General features: G+C 48.0%; 2 protein-coding genes across 4 annotated transcripts in view; both read left to right on the plus strand.

The window, feature by feature from the left end:
* The window catches only part of LOC128848319 (zinc finger protein 771-like), a 198,964-nt gene that overhangs the window by 10,462 nt on the left and 161,610 nt on the right, over positions 1-26,892 (plus strand). The window lies entirely within an intron of this gene.
* LOC128848325 (zinc finger protein 436-like) lies at positions 2,046-11,981 on the plus strand. Of its 3 annotated transcripts, XM_054048288.1 has the most exons (3): positions 2,046-2,219; positions 4,426-4,601; positions 4,859-11,981. In XM_054048288.1, exon 3 carries the CDS (start codon positions 4,931-4,933, stop codon positions 5,933-5,935), a length of 1,005 nt encoding a protein of 334 aa, XP_053904263.1. In that variant the 5' UTR covers positions 2,046-2,219; positions 4,426-4,601; positions 4,859-4,930; the 3' UTR covers positions 5,936-11,981. The 3 variants fall into 3 exon arrangements, with proteins under 3 accessions (XP_053904263.1, XP_053904262.1, XP_053904264.1); XM_054048287.1 differs by lacking the exon at positions 4,426-4,601; XM_054048289.1 differs by lacking the exon at positions 4,426-4,601 and having other exon boundaries at positions 4,862-11,981.

The following is a 26,892-nucleotide window of genomic DNA, read 5'->3' on the forward strand; positions in this document are numbered from 1 at the left end:
ATCATCCCTGTAATAATCTATAGTTATTTATTATTTGTATTGCCATAACAAGTAGGAGCCGTACACACACACAACAAAAAGACAGTCCTTGCCAAGAGACAACAGAGGGGAACAGATAGGCAGATGAGGGAGCACAAGAAAACAATAACAAGAAAACAATTGTCACGCTGTCTGGAGTGGCTCACAATTGTCATGCTGGCTGGAGTGCTAATCTCAGGGCAGACTGTCAGAAAACCGGGCAGGCACCCCAAACTGGAGCTGTGTTCTATAATTAGATTTCACCAAACCAGTAACAAACGTGAACTCCTGGATCATTGTACCAGTCTTACCATGGAGTCACAGACAATCCCCTTAGACTCTCCAGCCTATCTTGCCACCTAGACAGACTGGACTTAGTGATAACAGTCACATAAACCAAAAATCACACCACACCAGATTGCTTCCAGTCCCAAGGGACTAGCCACTTACCCCAGATCAATGGGTCCTCCAGATCTCACCACAAAGACAATACTGGCACCCAGTTCTATAGACACCTTATTTTATTAGCTAAGAAAAGGAAATGAGAATTATTGAGAGGTTAAAGCAGGTAAAATATATGTACAGGAAAGTCACAGTTTGTAAGTCTAAATGGTAGCAGTAATATAATGAACTGCGAATTTCCCAGAAGTATTTCAGGGTACCCAGATAGTCTCTGGGAGTCTTGGCTTTGTATCTGGTACCCTTCCCTGTAAGAGTCCATACAGCCCAGAGATGCAGGATCATTCCTGGAATCCATACATATAGCTTCTCACAGAAAACAAGCTGACGGTGTCTCTACGCACATGGGCTTTTCCTTTTATGATGGTGAGTGAGGAATGCAGTTTGAGTCATTGGCCACCAATTATCACCATAATGACCGCTTGCTTTTCTGTTGAAGTCCTTCATTAGCATCCCACAAGATTTCTTTGTTGTTTACTTACAGGGGTATGCACAATATAAATGTTTGCTATTTCATTATAACAGGAACAAAGAGGTGAAAACAATACAAGTAACATCCCATTAGCTTTCATGAATTTTAAACACCAACCATACTTATACAAGTAGCAGAGGGGTAGCTGTGTTAGTCTGAATCTGTAAAAAGCAACAGAGGGTCCTGTGGCACCTTTAAGACTAACAGAAGTATTGGGAGCATAAGCTTTCGTGGGTAAGAACCTCACTTCTTGCATCTGAAGAAGTGAGGTTCTTACCCACGAAAGCTTATGATCCCAATACTTCTGTTAGTCTTAAAGGTGCCACAGGACCCTCTGTTGCTTCATACTTATACAAATACCTTGATCTCTACTAATACACAAGTGAATTGGCCTGTGGCCCTGGACTGACCTGGTCTCCCAGTGTCACTACAACATTGGGATCCCCGGGGTGCAAACTGGAACTGGGGTACTGCTGAGCCCTCTGGCTTACCAATAGGGTGACCAGATGTCCCGATTTTATAGGGACAGTCCTGTTATTCAGGGCTTTTTCTTATATAGGCGTCTATTACACCCCACTTCTGTCCCAATTTTTCACACTTGCTATCTGGTCACCCTACCAATAGAGAGGGATGGAAGGGTGACATGCAGGGATCTCCTGGGGGAAATGGTGGAATGCAAGGAGCTCTTGGTGTTTGCAGTGAGCTCAGGCTACACAGTATGCATGTCAGTCTGCCAGGGGGACATTTTCACATCACCATAAATTTTACTCCCATCTGAATATCCTGGGAGTCCCCCCCCGCCCCGCCTTGATGTCACCATCACAACTCTTCCAGCCCCAGTTTCCAGTTACATCCCAATATATGCGGGCAGCCAAGATAAGACCTGCCCCCTGCATCCCTTCTCAGGTGGGTCTTAAGCCTGAAAAGCCATTTGCAGTTCAAACGTGCATTAACACAGTGCTCAGCAGCTGTTGTCATTAGAGGGCTAGTCTGGTCTCTGGTTACTGCAAAGGAAGGGGAGGGGGATTCTCCGAGTCTCTCTGGCTTTCCTCTGACCAGGATATAAGGGATTGAACTTCCTGGGTCAAGAGCTGGGGCTGCTGCCTCCATTGTGAGCCGGACTGAGCTGCCGTCGCTGCTGCTGCGCGGGGAGAGCCCTTCTCTACCGCCCCTCTGTGCCCAGCCGGGGGGACTTTCTCCGCGGGCTGAAACCAGCCCCTGGGGCAGCCCCGGGCTCTGCTGCCACCAGCCCCTGAGCCGCAGATTCCAGGTAATTGCAAGAGGGAACTTGGGGAAAGTGCGGGGGCCGGGCAGCAAAGGCTGCCGCGCTGACTCTGCCCAGATGGCCCCTCCTCAACCCCAGCGCTGCTCGCTCCTCGCATGGCAGCTCGCTCTCGTTCGCGCTGCCAGGAGCCAGGCCAGCGGTGGGGGAGGAAATGCCCCTGGGCTGGACCCAGCCAACGGGGAGGGCAAGGGGGGAAGGAGAGCCCGGAAAGGGGCAATAGGAGAGAGAACTGGGGAGGGGGGTTCCTGGGTCCCGAACCTGCCCAGCCCAGCTCCAAGTGCTGCGGTCACTGATACATCAGTTAGTAAAGCTGCCTTTTAAAAACTCTTATTCATAGCTATGGTTATCTTATATAAAGGCCATCTGAAAATTGACTTTCTTGTGTGGTGTGGGTTTTTTTTTTCTTTTACTTTTTTTTTTAAACTAGAGGAGCAGAGAGAGGAAAAGCCAGTTACTGCCTCTGCCTAGTCCAGGCGTGGGCAAACTTTTTGGCCCAAGGACCACATCTGGGTGGGGAAATTGCGTGCAGGGCCATGACTGTAGGGCAGGGGGTTGGGTTGCGGAAGGGAGGGTGTGGGAGGCGGTGTGGCGTGTGGGAGAGGGCTCAGGACAGGGGTTAGGGTACAGGGAGGGGTGTGGAGTGTGGGGCCTGGTCTACACTGGGGGAGGGGATCGATCTAAGATACGTCGACTTCAGCTACGCTATTCTCGTAGCTGAAGTTGTGTATCTTAAATTGAATTAAAATTACTTACTTTGCGTCCTCGTGGCGCGGGATCGACAGCTGCGGCTCCCCCATTGACTTTGCTTCCGCCTCTCGCCGAGCTGGAGTTCAGCAGTCGACGGGAGAGCGATCGGGGATCAATTTATCGCGCCTACACTACACGCGATAAATCGATCCCCAATAGATCGATCGCTACCCGCTGATCCGGCAGGTAGTGTAGATGTACCCTGGCAGGGGGCTCAGGGCAGGGGGTTGGGGTGCAGGAGGGGTGTGGGTTCTGGCCTGGCGCCGCTTACCTGGAGTGGCTCTGGGGTGGCAGTGGTGTGCAGCAGGGCTAAGGCAGGCTCCCTGCGTGCCCTGGGCCTGCGCTGCTCCCGGAAGCAGGTGGCATCACATTCCTGTGGCCCCTGGGGGAGGAGGGGCAGAGGGCTTTGCGCGCTGCCCTCGCCTGCAGGTACCTCCTCCCCAAAGCTCCCATTGGCCGGGAACGGGGAACTGTGGCCAATGGGAGCTTCGGGGGAGGTACCTGCAGGCGAGGGCAGCGTGCAGAGCCCTCTGCCTCTCATTCCCCAGGGGGCACAGGGACATGGTGCCAGCCGCTTCCGGGAGTGGCGTGGAGCCTGCAGCGGCATGGGGGTGGCAATCCCATGGGCCGGATCCAAAGCTCTGACTGGCTGGATGCAGCCTGCAGGCCATAGTTTGCCCTCTCCTGGCCTGGTCCCTGCCTTTGGGGATAATGTCAGGGGAATCCCATAAAATGGCTCTTTTGATTATTAGTCTTGCCCACAGACGAGCAGGCTGGGTTTTTTTGCAGAAACAAATAAAGATGTCCCCCTGCTCTAAGGAGTTGGCAGTTAAGGGCTGGGTCCTCTTGCCTTGCATCTTGTGTGGTTCACCCTCTGCTCTGCAAAGTGAAGTGACTGCTAATCTGAAATGGTTGTGGTTTTCCCCCACTTTGCACTTAAATGACTCTAAAGTACAAGGCTATGGGGAATGAGGCCTTGAGTGTGCTTCTGTGAATAGTTGTAGGACTGGTCCATAAATTAATACATGACATCAGTGACAGTCATAACAGAAAACCTGAGAGGTTAGCGGGTACCCAGGGCAACTATGAGCTCAGGTGGTTACTCCAGAAGGCATAGTCTGACCTCCTCTAGAACAGGGGTCCTCAACCTCTGTCTTTCTGAGGTGTCCCCCCCCCCCCCCCCCCCCCAACATGCTATAAAAACCATGGCCCACCTGTGCCACAGCAACTGTTTTTCTGCATATCCAGTAGATTAAAATCCAGACCTGGCATTCAGCAGTAGCAAGCAGGGCAATTGCCCAGGGCCTCCTACCACAGGGGATCCCACAAAGCTAAGTTACTTGGGCTTTGGCTTTAGTCTTGCATGGCAGGGCTTGGGCTTCAGCTTTCTGCCTTGGGCCCCAGTGAATCTAACACTGGCCTTGCTCTCTGGTTTATTTTAAAGGACGCCCTGAACCTGCTCATGGCCCTTTCAGGGGGCCCCAGATCCCTGGTTGAGAACCTCTGCTGTATAGCATAGGTCAGAGAAGATCACCCAGCGATTACTGCATTGAGCCCAATAACGTGTGGCTGAGCTAGAGAGCTCTCTTCTCTTATCTTCCTTTCTTTTCTAAGAAAGAGGTATCCAATTTTTATTTCATTTAAAAATTTTAAATGATGGAAAATCCACCACCTCCCTTGGGAAGTTGTTAAAAATTGTGCCTTAATTCCATTTTGAGCTCAGTTGCCTGCACCATCCAGCCATTGGATTTGTTACACCTTTGTCTGTGAAGTTAAAGAGCCCTCTCAGTTCTAAAATAATTTGTCAACCGATTATTCTGTTTCCTTTTGCCCATGCTTGGAGCATAACTCGTGTCCGGATTTTCTCCTTATCCCAGCAGGTGACAAGACCGTGAGTGATAACAAAGCAAGAAAATCTTCAAAGTCTTGCTGGAGAGGAACTGCCTGAGATGTTTCCAAAACGATCCAAAGGAAACGTTTCTCAGAAACTAGACCAGGGAAAATCCCTTAAGAGTCAGGGCAGGTCAGAAGCACAGCAGCAAAACCCTTCGGAGGAGAGAGAGGGTAAATCCACCCACCGTGGGAGAGGCGTGAGAAAACGCAAAGACACCATCGTCCGCCAGAGAACATACGCAGGGGAGAGGCCCAACATCTGCATCGAGTGTGGGAAAAGCTTCACCCAGAGCTCAGACCTTACGAATCATCGGCGAATCCACACAGGGGAGAAACCTTATAAATGCATCGACTGCGGGAAAAGCTTCAGCATCAATTCAAACCTTATCCGTCACCAGAGAACCCACACTGGGGAGAGACTCCACAGCTGCTCTGACTGTGGGAAAAGCTTCACAGACAAGTCGACCCAGACCCAGCACCAGTGCGTCCACATGGGTGAGAAGCCCTATAAATGCATCGACTGTGGGAAGAGCTTCAGCCGCAGCTCCCATCACAAGAGGCGCCTGAGGAGCCCTCCAGGGAAGAAGCAGGACAAATGCACCCAGCGGGACAGCGCTGCCATTGGGAAGGTTAAAAAAACTAAAACATCAAAGAAGAAAACCTCGACCATTGAGATCCCCATCACATGCGCTGAGTGCTGGCAAAGCTTCAGCCAGAACTCGGACCTGGTCAAGCACATGAGGATCCACACAGGAGAGAAACCCTATGAGTGCACTCACTGTGGGAAATGCTTCAATGTCAGTTCAAACCTGATCAGACACCAGAGGATCCACACGGGAGAGAAACCCTACACATGCTCTGACTGTGGGAAAAGCTTCACTGACAAATCTACCCTGACCCAGCACCACCGGATCCACACGGGAGAGAAGCCCTATGAGTGCATTTACTGTGGGAAAAGCTTCAGCCGCAGCTCCCACCACAAGAGGCATCAGAGAACCCACACAGGAGAGAACCCTGTGTCCTTCCTGCCTTTATGGCCCTACCCAACTCAAGCATGTTAGGGGTTGGGGGAGGGAAGGAAAGTCCATCATAGCAGCAGGAGGCAGTAGCTAGAGGAGATTGGAGCTGCGTGCTTGTGGGATCTGCTTTCTGGGGATTAGTGGGATGGTGAGTAGTGGGAGGGAACTGGTATGGCTTTTTAGCAGGGATTGTTAGGGGAGGGTGCTGGTTCTTGGGAGAATTGGTTGTTTTAGTGGTTGGGACTAGGGCTGGTCAGTGACGGGTTGGTGTTGGGAGGGCGAGTAGCTGGTAGGATAAGGGGTGTGTGTGTGTGTGTGTGTGTGTGTGTGTCTTGTTAAATTTTTACTATTGGCCTGTGTAGAATGGATTGTAGGTTTCTTGCCACTTCCAGGTAGGATGAGTGTCTACGCCCCTGAGAACAGCAGTGGGACTAACCCAGACTGGGCTCACTATGGCAGAGGCCACGGGGACTGAATGGGGTGCTAGAAGTGGCTCTTCCAGGCGAGGACTGCGGCACAGCTTTCACGCTGTGTGTACCAAGGGCCTCTCTCCAGCAGCAGCACATTCACATCTCTTTTTAACTAGTTTCGGTCAAAGGCAAATGAGGCCAGCTCCCACTCTGGTGTTAGGAGAGTCTCACTTCTACCTTAAACAGCCTGCTCAGTTACTACCGTTCCGTTCCTTTCTCTTCTGGAATAGATATGGCTGTGCTAGCCCAGCAGTCGTACATGGGGACTCTGTATGCGCTGTAGAACAAATAGCGATTAACAAAATGTTTAAACCAAAAATCATTTCCATTTCTTTGTTCCTGTGGTTCTTACTATCTCTGGGCTTTAATTTATCTTCTGTTCCCCACCCCAAATGTATTTAGTTCAGGGAATTCATGGCAGAATTCAGGTGACCTGTGAGCTGAAGGAGCCACTCAGAGTTAATGTGGCTCCCCATCCCAAGAGGCCAGACGGGAGCAGCCTGTCTCCTTCTCCCTAGCAGCAGCACTGCTCATTTCTCTCTCTGGATCATCCTTACCTACTAAGAGATGCAGAATTGGACTCCTTCAGACATCTTAACCTACCTCCTATATTTCAGTCAGTTACTCCTCTGTGTGTGTTTATAATCAGTCTGTAGTTGTTCAGGAATCTTGAACTCCTTAATTATTTGTTAATTCTTAATCTACTATTCTCTCTTAAAAAGAGACTGAGCTGCCACAATCCCTTGCTCAAATTATTCCCTTTGTTGCTCACTCCAGATGCTACCTATGTGCCTTCTTGTGCTGGCCCATTCTAAGCTCGCCCGTAGCCCAGATGTGTGTCTCTTCCCTCACAGATCCCCACTTGGGGCCCATCCCTTTCTGGCTCCCTAAAATTGCCACTAGAATTTCATTTGGGCATAAGGTTCACCCTTGCTTTCTGTCCTAAACCGTTGTCACTGTTTAAATACCAGAGTTAATCTGCCTTGGAGTTAAGTCCTAGTGAAGTGTTTCATGATGTATTTGGTGACATTCTGTTAGGTAACCTCTGACAATGCAGTTGCACTGGGATGGTGGATGAATATCAAGCCTTAATGTTGCTACTTCTTGATGCTTAATTCAAGGATGTCAGACTCCTTCTGTGCAGATGGCTAAATTACAACTTCTATATGTAGAGCCCTGCAAATCTGTGGATATCCACAGACCATGTTTATGGACCGTGGATCTGATGCAGATACAAATTTTGTGTCCATACAGGGCTCTGTCTATTGGGGCTAGACTTGCAAGAGTGCTCACCACTCAAAATGTAGAGCAGATTTTCAAAAGAGCTCTGTACTCAGCAGCTCCTGTTTTTCCCAGTAGGGAGGGAAAGATTCTCCATTGCTCTCAGTGGGAGCTGCTGAATGCTTTTGAAAATCTGGCCCTTAGAGTCCCTGAGCCAGGAGTGAGTCTGAGTACAGAATGTGCCTCTAATTAACAAAGTTAAATAGACTCATAGATTCCAAGACCAGAAGGGACCATTGTGATCATCTACTCTGACAGCAGCAGTCAGCTGTAGAAGGGGGATGCAGGTCGGAGCTGGTCTTCTGGAGGTGGCAGGGGGAGGAGGTTCTGTTCCTGGGGTGCTTGGGAACTGGGATGAGAGGTTGACATTTTCCTAAGCCTGGTGCTAAGGGTAGGCATGGGCTTGTGAAAAGGAGGGCCAAGAAAGGTGGAGGAAAGTGCTCATTTGCTTGTCTAGTCGGGAACTAGAATCCTTTACTCTAGCACCAGTTCCCTGCCAGAAGCAAGCAGCAGGGTGGATTACATTGAGTGAGGGTTCTAGACCTAGCTATGTACCGTGCCTAGAGAATGGCAGTGATGAGAATTCAGAGAGGGAACCCGTGAGGCACTGTTTGTCCCTGTGCTTCCTGCAGGGCAGGGCAGATCCACATACCAGGCTGTACCTGCATGCCATAACAGCTCAGCATTAGAGAGCTGGCCCCAGACTGCCACAACAGTGACTGAAATCAATAATGCAGAGAGGGAGAGAAATTAAAGGCCATGAGAATGTTCAGTTCTGAGAGCTGAACACAGCAGGAGAGTTAGGGTGTGTTTACACTTAAAATGCTGCAGTTGCAGCACTGTACCGCTTAGTGAAGAGAGCTTCTACCATCATTGTAGGTACCGCAGCTCCCTGAGAGGTGGCAGCTATGTCGACAGGTCTCCCAAAGACATAGTGCTGTCCGTAGTGGGAGTTAAGTCCATGTGGATTTTCAACACCCCTGAGTGACATAGTTATCAACCTAATCCAGGGTGCAGACAGTGATATGTCGACAGGAGGGCTCAGGGGCTTGGGTAATGCAATGTGGGGCCTCTTATGTTTTTAATAAGGTTGAGTAGTATGGTTTCTCCCACCGCAAATGTCACAATTGGCTATACTTTTTCTGACTTATTTTCCCCCTACCAGAATGAGAAGCATGGAAGCAGATCACTCTCCACCTCCACCCCATGCAGAGGGCTGTTCTCTGCTAGGCTGGATACCTCCCCACTAGCTAGAGCTTTCCAGCCACCCTGGGCACTACTCTTTAACACCTTTTGCTTCTATCATGACTTTTGTCTGAAGAGTCCCAGACACTTGGGACAAATGGCATTCATGCCCCTGCCATGCTGAGATGCAGCCACTTCTGGAGTAGGAGTGTAGCAGTCATATTGTTCCAGCAACAGGGCCCTAGCAGGGTCACAAGTGGGGAAGGGCAGATCCATGCACCTGAGGGAGAGTCTGCCCAGCCCAGTTTATCCCATCCCAACAAGTGCTTTTTCTGCAACAATCCAACCCAACCCAACTTCCTGCCCCAACTACCAGCTGCCAATCACCTTCCCATCCCCTGCAGTTGCTAGGGCTGGATTTAGGCAATCTCGGAATCAAGGTACAGCAATATATTGTGGTGCTGCTGTGTCTGCCCACCTCTTAGTGCGATTGGGGGTGGGGGCATTCTGGAGAGGCTGTGGACACAGGGAAGAATGAAGCAGAGGGGTTTCCTTATTATCAGCCAGGTTGTACCTGCTTGGTAGGGGGCCTGCTGTGCACTTCCCCTCCTGCCACACTCCGAGCCCTCTGCTGGGGAGGGCTTGGCAGCAGAGAGCATGGGGCAGCTCCCCCCTCTCATAGCAAGTGTCCCAGGCTTGCTGCACACTCAGGCAGCAGTGCTGTCAGTTACACTCAGATCATGTTTTCAAGCTTTTCTTTGCAACTGTGAGAGCTACAAACTGACTCTTTTTCCCCCTAAGAAAGCTTTGGTCGCTGTAATTGCGTGACTCCAGGAGCTGGGCCCCAACACATGGAGAAATAGTGCCTGTACCCTACTGCAGCCCTGGTGGCCCTCTGTTCCCATCTGTTACACAAATACCCAGCACCTTCTGGTTCCATCCTCCTTTCCCCTGTTAGAGCAGCATCACCAAGGCTCCCTGCTGCCCATGTCAGTTTCAAGCCAGTGGGAGATAATCACTTTCTATTTATTTATTGAATATAAAATCCCCTGAGATTTTCTCCCTTTTTTCCCCTCCATTTTTTAACTGAGGTAACTTCCAGGTTACCCAAGATGGCAGGGGGTTGGTGTGGGAGGGAATTAAACCTCTTTTCAGTCAACTACCCCCTGCATATTTGGGAATCAAAGTGTTTTACTTCATTTATGTTAATAAAACTCCCCAGCCCCAAAGCAGTACACAGCCTCCTGCCCATTCAAACTCCATTACCCATGCACCTCCCCTGCTGCTGCCCCTTGCAACTGCCTCGGAAACTTCTGGCTCCATCCTCCTCTCCATGCTTGGGTCATTGGATGCTGCCCAGAACCCACTGCTGCCCACGTAGAGGGCAGGGTGGGGAGCAGGAGGAAACAACCACTTTATATTTGCTTTTTGAGTATTAGTATAAAATTTGGGATTTCATCCTTTTTCCCTCTGAAAATCAAATATTGATGGAAAATATTAATGTTCTCCTCACCTGTTGCCATTTGTGTGTAAACGTTGAACGTTATTTGATAGACACAATAGTCCCCTCTGCTACTGTCCTTTTCTTTTGCTAATTATCAGATATTGATCAAATCCCTCGGATTTCCCCCTTTTCTCTCTAATTAGTGACTATTGATATTAAAACCCCCTTAAATTACACACCTAAATATCCAATCTCATCCAATTTGGTTGTTTTCTGTGTAATTATGGAATAGTGATATTTTATATTAATATGAAAATCCTCTCAAGTCTGGGGGTTTCTCATCCTTTGTAACTGCAGCAACTTGGCCTTGAGGTGGAGGGAAACTGTAACCCTGACTCATTACCACAGCTCTCCCTCTGCCAGCCACCAGCCTCTCCCGCACGCCATCCCAACTGCTGCGGAACCTTCCGATGCCATCTCCCCTCCCTGTAGGCCATGTCACCCAGGGCTCCCTGCAGCCCATGTCTGTGGCACAGCATGAGGGGACTGCTCACTTTTGAGTTAATTATCTCATATTGATCTAAAGTCCCCAGAGATTTTATCCCTTTTTTCTCTCCCATTTAAACTGCAGCAACTTTTTCTGCTTCTGGAGGGAAATAGTTGCCTTTAGTTGTTACTCCAGAGGGAGAAGAGCAAGGGAAGGCATTTAAACACCCCTTCAATACTTTCCCCCTGTTGCCAGCACAGAGTGCCCAAGGACAGTAACAGCGGGGTTCGTTGCCCGGTGTGCGTCACGCTAATAAACACACCATGGTGGAGAAGCAATCAAAGTTTATTTGAGATCTCAAAGTAGTGCAAGGAGACAGGCACGTCTCAAATCAAGCGCATCAACATAAGCAGCCTTTATCTTTTATACATTTTGCAGCTAAGCCTTTCCCTACAGGATGCAGGCAGGGGGCTCAGGGCAGGGGGTTGTGGGGCAAGGTGCTCTGCCGACACCAGCTCCTGAATCGCAGACTTCGGGTGATGGGAATAGGGTTGCCAATTTTGGTTGGACACATTCCTGGAGCTTTCATCACATGACATAACCTTCAATTAAAGATTAATCTTTAATTCCTGGAGACTCAAGGACAATCCTGAAGGGTTGGCAACCCTAGATGGGAGACCTGGGGCCGGGTATGAAAGTGACTCTGCACAAATGGCCCCTCCTCATCCCAGCTGTGCTCCCGGGTGGGGGGCCTGTGAGTCCCAGAGCTGCTGCCCTCCCTCACACCCCCAGACTCTGCTCCCCGAGCGCCTGTAGGAGCCGAGCCAGCTCCAGGACAGCAAATGCCCCAGGACCAGGCCAGGGACCGAGTCTCCCAGCCTGAGGTTGAGGGGAGAGGAGTGGGGAGGGAGGTTCCCAGCTCCCAGCCCTTCCCAGACCCATTTCCTGGAGCATCCCAGGGTAGGTTGACTTTTCTGGGACAAGGTGAGGAGCAGAGAGAGAAAAAGCCAGTTCCTACCTCTGCCTAGTCCCCAAGCTGCTGGGGGAATGTGCAAGGACAATGTCAAGAGAAATCTCCCAAAATGGCTCCTTTTGATTCTACTCTTTTCTAGTGTACTGTTCAGAGAATAGGTTACTAGGAGGGTTTAAGATTTTCTCTGTAAATTTAGGATTTGTGAGAAATTATTAAGTGTAAAATATATATATCTACAGTTCTTTTTATTTGTGTCATCCCTTTCCATAGTTTTCTTTCTCTCCAGTGTAAGGAATGACTTGTCTGCATTATTTCTTTATCCCAGCATATGATGAGACCATAAGAGAATATAAGGAGGAGACTCTTTACCAGAATATTCAGAGAGTGTCCATGCAACATGTCACCAACAAATCCAAAAGGAATGTATGTGTAGCCTGATTTGGGGTGTACTGATAATATTAATTTGGATAATATGGGAATTTAATTTATTAATTTAATTTCATTTGATTTTAATAATAATATTAATAATTATTATCAATATAAAATTAGTATGGGTTTTAGGCTTGCCAGTCTGTTTGATCAGAAGATAAAAGTTCTTGTCCTGAATCAGGCTCCACAGAATTTATAAAGGACCCTCGGGGGTATGACAGGAAGCTCACACTGAGACAGATATAGCCTTAAAGACTTTTTATTAAAATTAATAATAGTAAGTAAATGGTAAAATACCCAGAGTTACAAAGTTACAAATGCATTACTGCTATTCAAAAGATACATATGATAATATAGTATTATATGCAACAAAGCTTTGGTTAATATACTTACACCCTTCCTTGATAACCTGGTGGTAAGAGACACAGGAACAGCCTTGAGGTTCGGGTTTCTCAATTCTTGAGTGAGTATACAGTGCTTAGAAAATGCTAAGGGCCTATCAAAGCTGACTAGGGTTTACTTGACTAACAAACTTAAATCAAAACCTAATAAACTAAGAATAAAACTTAGGGAAACCAGGCTTAGCCTAATTCCTTTGAAACTTAAAGTTTAAGAAGAACAAGTATAGCCTACGAATAGTAGCAGTCATCATAGATAGATAGAATAAATAGAGTGGAGGAAGTAAGAGGGAATAGAGTAAAGTGAGAACGGAGTAAGTGAGAAATGGAGTACTCTATTGAGGTGGGTTACCTCTTTTATAGGGCAAATGGCGGAAATCCTTCCTCTTATACCCAAATTGTATTCCTCACCCACAGAAATGTTAGGGTACACTTACCCCATAGGCTAGTATGTATGTGCGTCTTGATGACAGGTATGTACGCACATCAGTCTCTTGTAGTGTACTTGTTAAGTCTGTGGGTACAACATTGAAAATCCCCCTATGCCATTTTCCATTGTCTATTGATCTAGATAAAAGGTCATAGACATAGGCGTGGGTACTCATCTATTTAGATATTTAGGTTAACTTTGCTTTCTGAGTAAAAGGTCTCAATATAGATATGCTAACTTTGCTTTAGCTTAACATAGAGGATATGGCCTGTAGGTCTCTTGCATTACAGCCAAACTTACTTTAATATAAATTTATAAACCTATTACAATAAACCAAATACTTAAACTATAAGAAAAGATATATATATATGCAAGCAAGCAGGTTAATCCTATAGGCTACATATGTTATCCAAAGTCTTGAAAAGAGAAACTCTCTAAGAACCAGCGTAAGTTAAAACGGCGGCAGAAAAACCCTCAAGGGGAGAAAGGGAGTAAAACCACTAACCGTGCAGGAGGTTTCCTGAATGGCCTCATTTTCCAAGGCACGCACCCAGGGGAGAAACCAAACATATGTATAGAATGTGGGAAAAGTTTTGCTCAGAAATAAGACCTTGTTAATCATCAGAGGATCTATATTGGAAAGAAACCCTATAAGTGTGGGAAAAGGTTCAATGTGAGCTCGAACCTGAGTCGACACCAGAGAATCCACATGAGGGAGAGACCCTATCTCTGCTCTGACTGTGTGGGAAAAACTTCACTGACAAATCGACACTCACCAGCACCAGTGCATCCACATGGGAGAGAGACCTTATAAGTGCAGTGACTGTGGGAAGAGATTCAGCCGCAACTCCTACCACAAGAGACACCTGAGGAATCCTCCAGGGAAGAAATGGGGTAAATGTACCCATCATGGGAACAGTATACAGAAATTAAAAGAGATCAGCATCCAGTGGCAGATCCCAATGATCCAGATCCAAAACAGATGCACTATATGCTGTAAAAGCTTAAGCCAAAACTCAGACCTTATTAAGCACCAGAGAATCCACACAGGAGAGAAACCTTACAAGTGCCTTGATTGCAGGAAAAGGCTCAGCATCAACTCAAACCTCATAAGGTATCAGCGAATCCACCTGAGAGAGAAACCTTACCTATGCCTGACTGTGGGAAAAGCTTCAGCTCCAGAGAATCCACACTGGGGACAAAGCCTACAAATGAGTCTACTGTGGGAAGAGCTTCAGCCAGAGCTCCCACCATAAGAGACATCAGAGAACCCACATGAAGGAGAACCCCATCTCCTTTGTGCCTTTTGGCACTGCCTCTCTCAGACCTATTAAAGAACTACCTCTTTAAAGGATTGTGAGGGGATGGGTGGTGGGTATTCAATGAGGAGGAACCTGTGGGCTTTGGTGGAGAAAGCCATTAGTTGGGAAGCAATATAGGAGTATTTTGGATTCCTTACTGATGCTGAGCTCTCACATTGCAAGTACAGTAGTGTAACGATGCTGCCTCTGGCGGGACGCAACTGAGACTATCAATTCAGGACAAATAGAGCAGGGCAGTTACAGCCCAAGGCTTGGGTCCTTTGCACACCAAACCAGCCAAACAGAGAGGACTTTGGTTTTACCCCACTGGCTAACCATAAGTCACACAAGCAATTTCCTTAGACATTCCAGTTTCCCAGTATCACCAGTGCCACTTGTAATGGGGATAACTGGTCATGAAAACCAATACCCCAGTAAAAAAAAAAGAGAGGTTCTCCCAATCCCAAAGGACCAAGCCCCAGACCCAGGTCAATATACAAATCAGATCTTACCCACAAATCACGCTGTTGCCAGTCCTTTAGAATCTAAAATCTAAAGGTTTATTCATAAAAGAAAGAAATATAGATGAGAGCTAAAACTGGTTAAATGGAATCAATTATATACAGTAATGGCAAAATTCTTGGTTCAGGCTTGTAGCAGTGATGGAATAAACTTCAGGTTCAAATCAAGTCTCTGGAGTACATCCATAGGCGTCGACTCTGTGGGTGCTCTGGGGCTGGAGCTCCCATGGGGAAAAATTGACTCCCTCAGGGAACTGATGGGCAGGATCCCCTGGGAGAATACCATGAGGGGGGAAGGAGTCCAGGAGAGCTGGCTGTATTGTAAAGAATCCTTATTGAGGTTGCAGGAACAAACCATCCTGATGTGCAGAAAGAATAGTAAATATGGCAGGTGACCAGCTTGGCTTAACAGTGAAATCCTTGCTGATCTTAAACACAAAAAAGAAGCTTACAAGAAATGGAAGATTGGACAAATGACCAGGGAGGAGTATAAAAATATTGCTCAGGCATGCAGGAGTGAAATCAGGAAGGCCAAATCACACTTGGAGTTGCAGCTAGCAAGGGATGTTAAGAGTAACAAGAAGGGTTTCTACAGGTATGTTAGCAACAAGAAGAAGGTCAGGGAAAATGTGGGCCCCTTACTGAATGAGGGAGGCAACCTAGTGACAGAGGATGTGGAAAAAGCTAATGTACTCAATGCTTTTTTTGCCTCTGTCCTCATGAACAAGGTCAGTTCCCAGACTACTGCACTGGGCAGCACAGTATTGGGAGGAGGTGACTAGCCTTCTGTGGAGAAAGAAGTGGTTCAGGACTATTTAGAAAAGCTGGACAAGCACAAGTCCATGGGGCCAGATGCACTGCATCCGATGGTGCTAAAGGAATTGGCGGATGTGATTGCAGAGCCATTGGCCATTATCTTTGAAAACTCAAAGCAGTATCAAGCGGAGTGCCCCAAGGGTACGGTCTCCCACAGTATTCTTGCCAGCAAGTTAAAGAAGTATGGGCTGGATGAAGAGACTATAAGGTGGAGAGAAAGCTGGCTAGATCATCAGGCTCAATGGGTAGTGATCAATGGCTCCATGTCTAGTTGGCAGCCGATATCAAGCAGAGTGCCCCAACGGTTGGTCCTGGGGCCGGTTTTGTTCAATATCTTCAATATGTTTAATGATCTGGAGGATGGCGTGGACTGCACCCTCAGCAAGTTTGCAGATGACACTAAACTGGGAAGAGTGGTAAATACGCTGGATGGTAGGGATAGGATACAGAAGGTCCTAGACAAATTAAAGGATTGGGTCAAAAGAAATCTGATGAGGTTCAACAAGGACAAGTGCAGAGTCCTGCACTTAGGACGGAAGAATCCCATGCACTGCTACAGACTAGGGACCAAATGACTAGGCAGCAGCTGTGCAGAAAAGGACCTAGGGGTTACAGTGGATGAGAAGCTGGATATGATTCGACAGTGTGCCCTCTTTGCCAAGAAGGCTAACGGCATTTTGGGGTGTGTAAGTAGGGGCATTGCCAGCAGATCGAGGGACGTGATCATTCCCCTCTATTCGACATTGGTGAGGCCTCATCTGGAATACTGTGTCCAGTTTTGGTCCCCACACTACAAGAAGGATGTGGAAAAATTGGAAAGAGTCCAGCGGAGGGTAACAAAAATGATTAGGGGTCTGGAGCACATGACTTATGAGGAGAGGCTGAGGGAACTGGGATTGTTTAATCTGCAGAAGAGAAAAATGAGGGGGGATTTGATAGCTGCTTTCAACTACCTGAAAGGAGGTTCCAAAGAAGATGGATCTAGACTGTTCTCAGTGGTAGCAGCAGCGGCGGCTCCAGGCACCAGCACTCCAAGCGCGTGCCTGGGGCGGCAAGCCACTGGGGGCGCCCTGCCGGTCCCTGTGAGGGCGGCAGTCAGGGACCCTTCGGCGGCATGCCTGCGGTAGGTCCGCCAGTCCCACGGATTTGGCGGCAATTAGGCGGCAGGTACGCTGAAGCCGCGTGACCGGCAGACCTCCCACAGGCATGCCGCTGAAAGCCTCCTGACTGCCGTGCTTGGGGCAGCAAAAAAGCTAGAGCCGCCCCTGGGTAGCAGATGACAGAACAAGGAGTAATGGTCTCAAGTTGCAGTGGGGGAGGTTTAGGTTGGATATTAGGAAAAACTTTTTCACTAGGAGGGTGGTGAAGCACTGGAATGGGCTACCTAGAGAGGTGGTGGAATCTCCCTCCTTAGAGGTTTTTAAGGTCAGGCTTGACAAAGCCCTGGCAGGGATGATTTAGTTGGGGATTGGTCCTGCTTTGAGCAGGGGGTTGGACTAGATGACCTCCTGAGGTCCCTTCAAACCCTGATATTCTATGCTTCTATAAATGAGGGAAAAACTTTCTACACTTTTGACTGCACTTCCTGAGGGAGTTGGCTGATATGATTGCAGAGCTATTGGCCATTATCTTTGAAAACTCGTGATGATCGAGGGAGGTCCCGGACGACTGGAAAAAGGCAAATATAGTGCCCATCTTTAAAAAAGGGAAGAAGGAGAATCTGGGGAACTACAGCCTCACCTGGGGAGCTCCAGTCTGGCAACTCCCCAGGCTGAGGCCTTGTTAAAGGCCCAAGGATGTACTGGGGCTGCAGAGGTGCAGCCTGGGGATAGGCAGAGGCAGCTGGTCCAACCCCTTGCCAGTGATGAGTGGCCATTACAGACTGCAGTCTGCCCCAGAGAAAGGGGACTAGATGATGACTGGCAGTAGCCACTGAGGCAAGGTGGCTTAGAGGGTTGGGAGCCTGAGGCAGGCGAGACACCGGCCAGCAGGGGGCGCTCTGAGGCTGGAATTGAGCTAATTCCCAGATGACCAGCCGGAGGCACCGCAGTGGTGAGTCTGTGATCTGTTACAGGCCTCCAACAGTATTCTTGACAGCAAGTTAAAGAAGTATGGATTGTATGCATGGACTATAAGGTGGATAGAAATCTGGCTAGATCATCAGGCTCAATGGGTAGTGATCATTGGCTCAATGTCTAGTTGGAAGCGAAGTGCCCCAGGGATCGGTCCTGCAGCCCGTTTTGGTCTACATCTTCATTAATGATCTGGATGATGGGATGGATTACACCCTCAGCAAGTTCATGGATTACATTAATCTGGGGGGAGAGGTAGATATGCTGGAAGGTAGGGATAGGGTCAAGAGTGACCTAGACAAATTGGAGGATTGGGCCAAAAGAAATCGGATGAGGTTCAACAAGGACAAGTGCAGAGTCCTGCATTTAGGATGGAAGAATCCCATGCACTGCTAGAGGCTGGGGACCAACTGGCTAAGTGGCTGTTGTGACGTTGCACTCCATATGTTTTATGGGAAGGCAGCCGGGCGGGCATGTGGAAGCCCTGGCCGTGCCGGAAGAGCATGCCCAGCAGCGCAGTCGGCAGCTCATTGGGCACCAGCTGGGGCCCATTGAGTGTTCTACCCTGGGGCCCAGAATTGCTATCAGTGGGCCTGGGTGGGACTTGGGGGATGGTGATATTGGATGCCCAGCTGGAAGGAGAGGGTTTCTGGGCTGGGAGAAGAGAGCAGCGAGAGCTCACCTCGAGGCTGGAGAGACCTAGATGTACTGTGCTGGGGGACGCTAGGCCTGAGGCTCTGACAGTTTCCTATGCTGTGTTCAGATGTTCAATGAACCCTTCTGTTTTATGCTGGCTGAGAGTCACTCTGGTCTAGAGAATGAGGTTGCATTATTCCCTCTGGGTGTGGACTCCCTGAGGGGGGCCACGGAAAAAGACAGAGGTGCTGAAGGCTCAGAGAGGTGCAGTTCCAGGAGGTGAAGGGGCCTATGGCTTAACCCCCGAGACAGAGTGGACCCCAAAGAAGGGTTGTTGCACTGAAGGGGGTGTGACTTTGCACTCCATATGTTTTATGAAAATATACTAATGAGTGTGAATATAATGTAAATGGAATATGCTTTATGCAAAAGGTCTCTTGTAAGGTATCATTACAAAGCTTATAATCTACTGAGTGTGTTCATCCTATTTGTATGTATGTATCATTTTTGTATCTAAAACTAGAAATATGAAGTATAACTCTGAAGTCCTATTGTATTTATGCAAAGTGTGGGCCATTAATGGTGGTTCAGAATCTTGATGGCTCCCATTGACTAGGACAACTGATTGTAAATGGCTCTGTTTACTTGCAAGCCTTCCTATGGTCCTGTGAGTCAGGCCGGGAAGAATGGAGGCTTGGGTCTCACAGGACATGTGACCATTTCACCTGGTATTGGAATCCATCTTTAACCTTGTGCTCTTCCATTTAGAAGGAGGGGTGGGAACCCAGAAAGACAAAAGATTCCAGCCTTGTGCCAAAGGTATAAAAGGGGGTGGAACAGAACAAAGGAGGGCCCAGTCATGTGAAATCCCCTGCTTTCACCTAAGCTGCCTGCTGGAACTAACAAGGTCTGTACTGGGGGAAAGGATTGGGCCCGGACTAGGAAGGAGTCTAGTCTGTGAAGGAAGCTTATTGGAACATCTCTGAGGGTGAGATTTACCTGTATTCATTTTCTTAATGTATTCGGCTTAGACTTGCATGTTTTGTTTTATTTTGCTTGGTAACTTACTTTGTTCTGTCTGTTATTGCTTGAAATCACTTAAAACCTACTTTTTATACTTAATAAAATCACTTAATAAATTAACCCAGAGTAAGTGGGTTAGTACCTGGGGGAGCAAACAGTTGTGCATATCTCTCTATCAGTGTTACAGAGGGCGGACAATTTATGAGTTTACCCTGTATAAGCTTTATACAGAGCAAAATTGATTTATTTGGGCATTGGATCCTATTGGGAACTGGGTGCTGGAGATAGGTGACCTGCTAAGCAGTTTTTGGTTAAAGTCTGCAGCTCTGGGAGCATGGACCAGACCTGGGTCTGTGTTGCAGCATGCCCGACTCAACAAGGCAGGGTTCTGGAGTCCCAGGCTGGCAGGGAAAATGGGCTCAGAGGTAATTCCAGCACATCAGGTGACAGTCCCCTATGATTGACCCCGTCACAACAGTTCTGCAGAAAAGGACCGGGGGATTACAGTGGCTGAGAAGCTGGATATGAGTCAACAGTGTGCCCTTGTTGCCAAGAAGGCTAACGGCATATTGGGCCGCATTAGTAGAAGCATTGCCAGCAGATTTAGGGAAGTGATTATTCCCCTCTATTCGGCACTGGTGAGGCCACATCTGGAGTATTGCGTCCAGTTTTGGGCTCCCCTCTACAAAAAGGATGTGGACAAATTGGAGAGAGTCCAGCAGAGGACAGGGCCAACTCCAGGCACCAGCGTAGGAAGCAGGTGTTGGGGCGGCCAATTCAAATACTCTGTCCGGTATCGGGGTGGCACATCCGGGTCTTCGGCGGCAATTCGGTGGCGGGTCCTTCATTCCCTCTCTTCCTCTTTGAGCTGCTGCTGAATTGCCGCCGAAGAGGAAGAGAGGGAGGACCCGCTGCCAAACTGCCGCTGAAGAAGCGGTGCGATTTAGCTGCCTCCAAAGTGCCACCGCTTGTCTTCTTCTTTTTTTTTTTGCTGCTTGGGGCGGCAGAAAAACTGGAGCCGGCCCTGCCTGAGGGTAACTAAAATGATTAGGGGGCTGGAGCACATGACTTATGAGGAGAGGCTGAGGGAACTGGGCTTATTTAGTCTGCAGAAAAGAAGAGTGAGGAGGGATTTGATAGCAGCATTCAACTACCTAAAGGGGGGTTCCAAAGAAGATGGAGCTAGGCTGTTCTCAGTTGTGGCAGATGACAGAACAAGGACCATTGGTCTCAAGTTGCAGTGGAGGAGGTCTAGGTTGGATATTAAGAAAAACTATTTCACTAGGAGGGTGGTGAAGTACTGGAATGTGTTATCTAGGGAGGTGGTGGAAGCAGGGCCGGCTCCAGGCACCAGCCGACCAAGCACATGCTTGGGGTGGCACCTGGTAAGGGGTGGCCAATCTTGGGGTGGGGGAGCGCTCAGGGTTTTTTTTGGGGGGGGGGGTTCGGTCGGTCAGCGCCGGGGGTGGGGTGGGTTGTTTTTGTTTTGGCGGCTGAGCGTGTGGGGGGTGTTTGGGGGTGGGATTCAGCAGCGGTGCTCCATGGGGGGGGGTGTGGCATCGTGGCGGGGCGCTCGGCAGGGGTGGTGTTCAGCAGCACGGCTCAGCAGTGTTTGGCAGCACGGCGCTCGGCGGGAGGTGTGTGTGGTGGCGGGGGGGGGGTTCAGCAGCACTGTGCTCCGTGGGGGGGGTGTTCGGCTGTGCGGCGCTCTGCGGGGGGCTGGGGGGTTCGGCGACGCTCCGCAGGGGGGATGTTCAGTGGTGCGGCGCTCCACAGGGGGCTGGGGGGTTCGGCAGCGCTCGGCGGGGGGGTTCAGCAGCACAGCGTTCGGCGGTGCTCCGCGGGGGGGGGGTGTTCGGCTGTGCAGCGCTCTGCAGGGAGCTGGGGGGTTCAGCGGCGCGGCACTCCACGGGGGGCTAGGGGGTTTGGCGGCGCAGCGCGGCGCTCCACGGGGGGGTGTTGTCGCAGTGCTGAGGGTGTGTGTTATGGCGGCGCTATGGAGGGCGGCACTCTTTTTTTTGCTTGGGGCAGCCAAAAAGTTAGACCCCGCCCTGGGTGGAAGCTCCATCTTTAGAGGTTTTTAAGGCCCAGCTTGACAAAGTCCTGGTTGGGATGATTTAGTTGGTGTTGGTCCTGCTTTGAGCAGGGCTTGGACTGGATGAGCTCCTGAGGTCCCTTCCAACCTTAATCTTCTATGATTCTGTGATTCCTCTACGCAGCACTGAGATGCTGTTTGCTACCATCTCCTGTTGGCTAGGAGACTCTGTCCGATCCTGGCAGATGAATATCTGGTCTCAGTTATTTGTGCCTTTGTCACCTCTCGTTTGGACTACAGCAATGCAATATACCTGGGTGTGAAACCTTTGGCATCTAGGAAACTGTAGCTAGTACAGAATGCTGCAGTGCATCTCCTCAGCAACACAGTCTACCATGGGCACATCCTCCGCTCTCTGCACTGGCTTCCCATAAAATTTCAAATCAAATTTAATGTCTCAGTCATTGTCTTCAGAGCACTACATAGCCTAGTCCCGAGACACATAACAGACGATTTAAAGCTCCAGGAGAAAGATTGTGGTCCACAGCTTTGCCCCTCTGGCACAATGGTGTGACGTTGTGCAGTCTATATGGTTTTATAAAAATATAAGATAAAAATATAAGTGAATGTAATGTAACTGGGATATGCTTCGTGCAAAAGGTCTCTTGTAAGGTATCATTACAAAGCTCATAATCTACTGAGTGTGATCATCCTATTTGTAGAAATGTACCACTCTAGTATCTAAAACTAGAAATATAAAACATAACTCTGGGGGCCTATTGTAATTATGTAAAGTGTGGGCCATTAAGGATGGTTTGGAATCTTGATGACTCCCATTGTCTGCAGATGGCCGTATTTATCTGTGAGTCTTCCTGTATATGTGTGTGCTGGCAAGTGAGTAATGAAGTCTTGCAGTGACATGTGATCATGTCACCTGAACTGGAATCCATCTTTAACCTGGTGCTTTTCCAGTGAGGGGGGATGGAAACCCAGAGGGACAAAGGGTTCCCGCCTTATGCAAAAGATATATAAAGGGGTGGAAGAGAACAGAGAGGGAGAGGAGCCATCATGAAGAATCCCCTAGCTATCACCTGAGCTGCAACAAGAGCTGTACCAGGGGAAAGAATTGTGCCCAGGCCTGGAAGGTGTCCAGTCTGAGAAAAACTTACTGAAGCATCTCTGAGGGTGAGATTATCTGTATTCAGTTTGATTAGGCATAGATTTGCGCATTTTATTTTATTTTGCTTGTGACTTACTTTGTTCTGTCTGTTACTACTTGGAACCACTTAAATCCTACTGTCTGTATTTAATAAAATCACTTTTTATTTAGTAATTTACTCAGAGTACGTATTAATACCTGAGGGAGCAAACAACTGTGCATACCTCTCTATCAGTGTTATAGAGGGCGAACAATTTATCAGTTTACTCTGCATAAGCTTTATGCAGGGCAAAACGGATTTATCTGGGTTTAGACCCCATTGGGAGCTGAGCATCTGAGTGCTAAAGACAAGCACACTTCTGTGAGCTGGTTTCAGGTAAACCTGCAGCTTTGGGACAAGTGATTCAGACCCTGGATCTGTGTTAGAGCCAGACAGGAGTGGCTGGCTCAGCAAGACAGGGTGCTGGAGTCCTGAGCTGGCAGGGAAACAGGAGCAGGGGTAGTCCTTTGCACATCGGGTGGCACCTCCCAAGGGGGTTTCTGTGATCCAACCCGTCACAGTAAAGCTCCAGGAGAAAGATTGTGGTCCACAGCTTTGCCCCTCTGGTACAATGGAATTCTCAAAAGTTAGAGTGAAACTTGTCTATGTAGGAGACAGAACCTTCTCTAGGGGTGGTCTCACACTGTGGAATGAACTCCCCCAAGAACTATCATACACCTCACCACTTTCCGCTCAAAGCGGAATATTTAACAAGAAGAAGAAAAAAAACAACAAAAAAACACACAAACCCTACCAAAACAAGACACTCCAGCTGCTTCTTCCTCTGGGCAGACAATGAGAGTACAAATAACATGTAACAGATGTGGAGTAGTGCTTAATGCACTACTGGAAGGCAATCAGATACTACCGTGATGAACACTGTATAAAAATCTGAGTAGAGTAGAATAGAATAGAACAGTGGAATTGATCATTTAAGTATCTGTGATGCATGTATGTGAGCTGGGACCTACTAGCCCAATCCCCAGAAGGATTAGTGTCTACATCTAGGGTCACCAGATGGCAAGGGTGAAAAATCAGGATGGAGGAGGTAACAATATCCTATAGAAGACAAAGCCCCTAATATCTGGACAGTCCTAATAAAATCAGGACATCTGGTCACCCTACCTACATCACAAAAACACAACCAGAACTAGCCCTTGTTGCTCTGCTTGTATGCTGTCTCAGCAGACTGAGGACTGAATGAGCCTCCAGAACAGGATTCAGGCCTACTACAGGGAGAGTATATAGAAAGCTTATGCTGCCATCACCTGTGCGATGGTTAGCAATAACTGCTGCTAATGTGATACCTTTCACTATAGCACCAACGCCACATACGTAGTTTTGTCTTGCTATTAAGGTTAAATACAAAAATGGCTACTCCTCAGTGGTGATTCTTATGGAGAAGGCATCTCTAATCTATCTCATCCTTACATTACGCTATGAACTTTCAATCCATTAGGTATATAAAATGCACTGCAGTTGCTAACATGCCCTTGTTTTTTTCTTGTCTGTAAAACCAGGCCATGGCTTTGGTAGAAAAGGTTCCTAAGCAATATTGAGTGAATGAACTAATACTAAACATTGTAAAAGAACCAGAGACTCTAGACAGCAGAAGCAGCTGCTGAAGCAGCCAAAAAGCAAGGACCACTCCACTGGAGTCAGGGATAAAATAAGGTCCAGATGGGGCCACTCCAGCCACCAGTATCACCCTGGCTCCAAAGCTGTTCAGGAGTCCCCACGTCTCTATTGTTTATCTGTCTGGTTTCTGTCTGGTTCTTTGATTGTTTCTGTCTGTTGCATAGGTAATTTTGCAAGATTTAAATAAACTAAGGTGGTGGGGTATGCCTGAGTAAAGAATTATTTCACAATATGTTAGGATTGGTGAAAAAATTATTGCATAATATTTTAGTAAAATAATTGGTTAAGGTACAACTAAGCAGGACTCAAGTTTCACTATATAAGCTGAGGTTCAAGAAGGAGACCAGATGGAAAAGAAAGGAAAAGGAAAAGAAGAATAAGAAGGAAAGACCTGAAAGAAGAAGAAGAATTTACCTCCAAGACACTGCCCAAGAGCAGAGCTGCTAGAATCCTATGTATGACCGTGACATGCAGCAACCAGAATCCAGACCAGATCAACCTTGCCTCCTCAACAGGGAAAGTCCACCTGTGTGATGAGGATTGGTGAGCATAACATTGTATGCTTAGCATGTGTATTCTACTTGGTGATTTTTAATAAATAGAGGTTACGGATATTACTGTGTAAGGCTCTTTCACTGGTAAAAGGTCCCGCAAACCTGCAGAAGAGTATATCCTGAGTCCTGGGAACTAGGAAAGGGTGGATACTTAAATAAACCGGGTTACACCTTGAGCCTTGGGAACTGGGTAAAGGTAGGTGCCCTAAGTGTGCGGGTAACAAATTTGGTGTAGAGAATGCGGGCAGCCTAAGGTCATTTGGACTGAACTAATAAAGCCTCACACAGTGAATACTAGTCGAAAGGTAATAGCAGCAGAATACCTGTGCCATTTTGTCAAAAGGGGTTGCTACCTGCTTTACAGAATGACCACTCCGAAGCTTCAGGAGGAAGCAAAACAAAGGGACTAGGAGGGGTGGTGGTTAGCTGAAGAACCCACCCTCCTTGCTAAATATGGGTAGTGGAATGGGGTCCGTGCCCATGGGGACAAGATTCTTTCCGTAGGAGGGATGCCCTTTAGTCTGCTTGTAAGAGATTTGAAGCATTCTGTAAGTGCATGAAGTCCAAGCCAAAGAAAAAGACTATCAAAGCAGCAGCCGGGTGGGCATTATGGAAAGCTGTCACTAATCTTTCCAGTCTGGTAGCACTCCAGGAAAGACAATTGGAGAACTACAAATTGGAGTTGTGTATAGTTAAGGATAATTTGTCTCAGTATAAGGCATCTCAGTGTGTCAGTGCAGCTTCAGCATTACAGAATACAACAGCCCTACAGGTGAAAACAGGAGAGTGTGAACAACTGAAAGTAGAAAACCTGAATGGGGAGATATCTACATCGTAAATGAAGCTGGGGGATGCACAGGCAACTGTCAGAACAATGTTACAAGAAAATAAGGATCGGGCCCAGACAAACAGTGAGAATACAATCTGCAGGCAGCAAATAGAGAAACTGGAAAATATGTTGGGAGCCCAGAAGGACATAGTAGCAGCAGTAAGGGTAGGAGTAAGTGTGGGCACTGAGGATACCGACAGCTAGGACGATACTTGGAATGGGGATAGTTGGATTGATCCCTAATGGAGAGATCTTGGATGGTCATACTCCTCCTCCAATGCTTTTCCTGAAGGACCCTACGCTCCTGTACAAAGGGAATTTCAGTATTTGAAATTAAAGGTGCAACAATTCAATCCTGTGGCTCCAGTTACCACTAGGGTGGTAACAAAAACAGAACCCTGACCTAAATAATGCACAACAACAAAGGAAAACAATGCAAAGTATTATAGAGATTTCTGATTTTACCACAGAGCAGGTACGGGCTGCTCAGTTATTGGGACCCCTAGATAGGGATGCGTGTCTGGACTGGATGAGGAAGGTGTTGGCACGATCCAGGTGGAGGCCTGCAGACTATAAGGTTTTAGTCCAGGCATGTACTGGTACTGGACAGCAATACGGAGTACTGAGGAGCGGTTAGGTGTGAACAGTGTTCTTGTTACCAGATGGGACTGGGTGAAGGAAGTAGTGAAGACAGTGTCGGCCCGACAACTGGGGGGGTTGTTTTATGTAACCTGTGAGTCCCCAGAATTGTATCTTATTAAAAAGGAAGTTCTGGCCATAGCTGCCAGGTTGTACCAATGGTACATGGACACTTCCCCTGCTCCCACCCCCGGATTTCAATACATTAGCTTTTAAGACTGCATTGTTAGACAGTTTGAATTAAAAAATGAAAGTGATTTTAGGATCCATAGATCCAGCTAGGCGGTACCCAGAGTTAAAACAGGACATTTTTCGAGCAGCTGTAATTTTTCAAGACAAGTGGGGAAAGGAAATAAGGACAGGAGAATGGAACCTGTCCAGGCGGTAACTTTTGCCAGCAATGGGCCCCCAGATCTCAGAGGGGAGTGGAGCCAGAGGAAAAGGGGCCCCAATGCACTGTGGCATGTTAGAGGAAAAGGACGGGGAGGTGCAATGGGCAGCAGAGGAGCAAAAGGAAAAATGGATATGGGTATGGATATGGGTATCAGATGCAGAATAGAGGACATATGGCTGAAAGTGGAAAGGGTACATTGAAAATGGAGGCATGGAGGAAACTCATGATGGCAGGAGAACCAAAAG

Source organism: Malaclemys terrapin, chromosome 13, assembly GCF_027887155.1.
Source record: "Malaclemys terrapin pileata isolate rMalTer1 chromosome 13, rMalTer1.hap1, whole genome shotgun sequence".
Lineage (NCBI taxonomy): Eukaryota > Metazoa > Chordata > Testudines > Emydidae > Malaclemys > Malaclemys terrapin.

What these genes read in the sequence shown, in the direction of transcription:
- LOC128848325 (XM_054048288.1), top strand. Translation starts at nt 4,931, where the DNA reads ATGTTTCCAAAACGATCCAAAGGAAACGTTTCTCAGAAACTAGACCAG.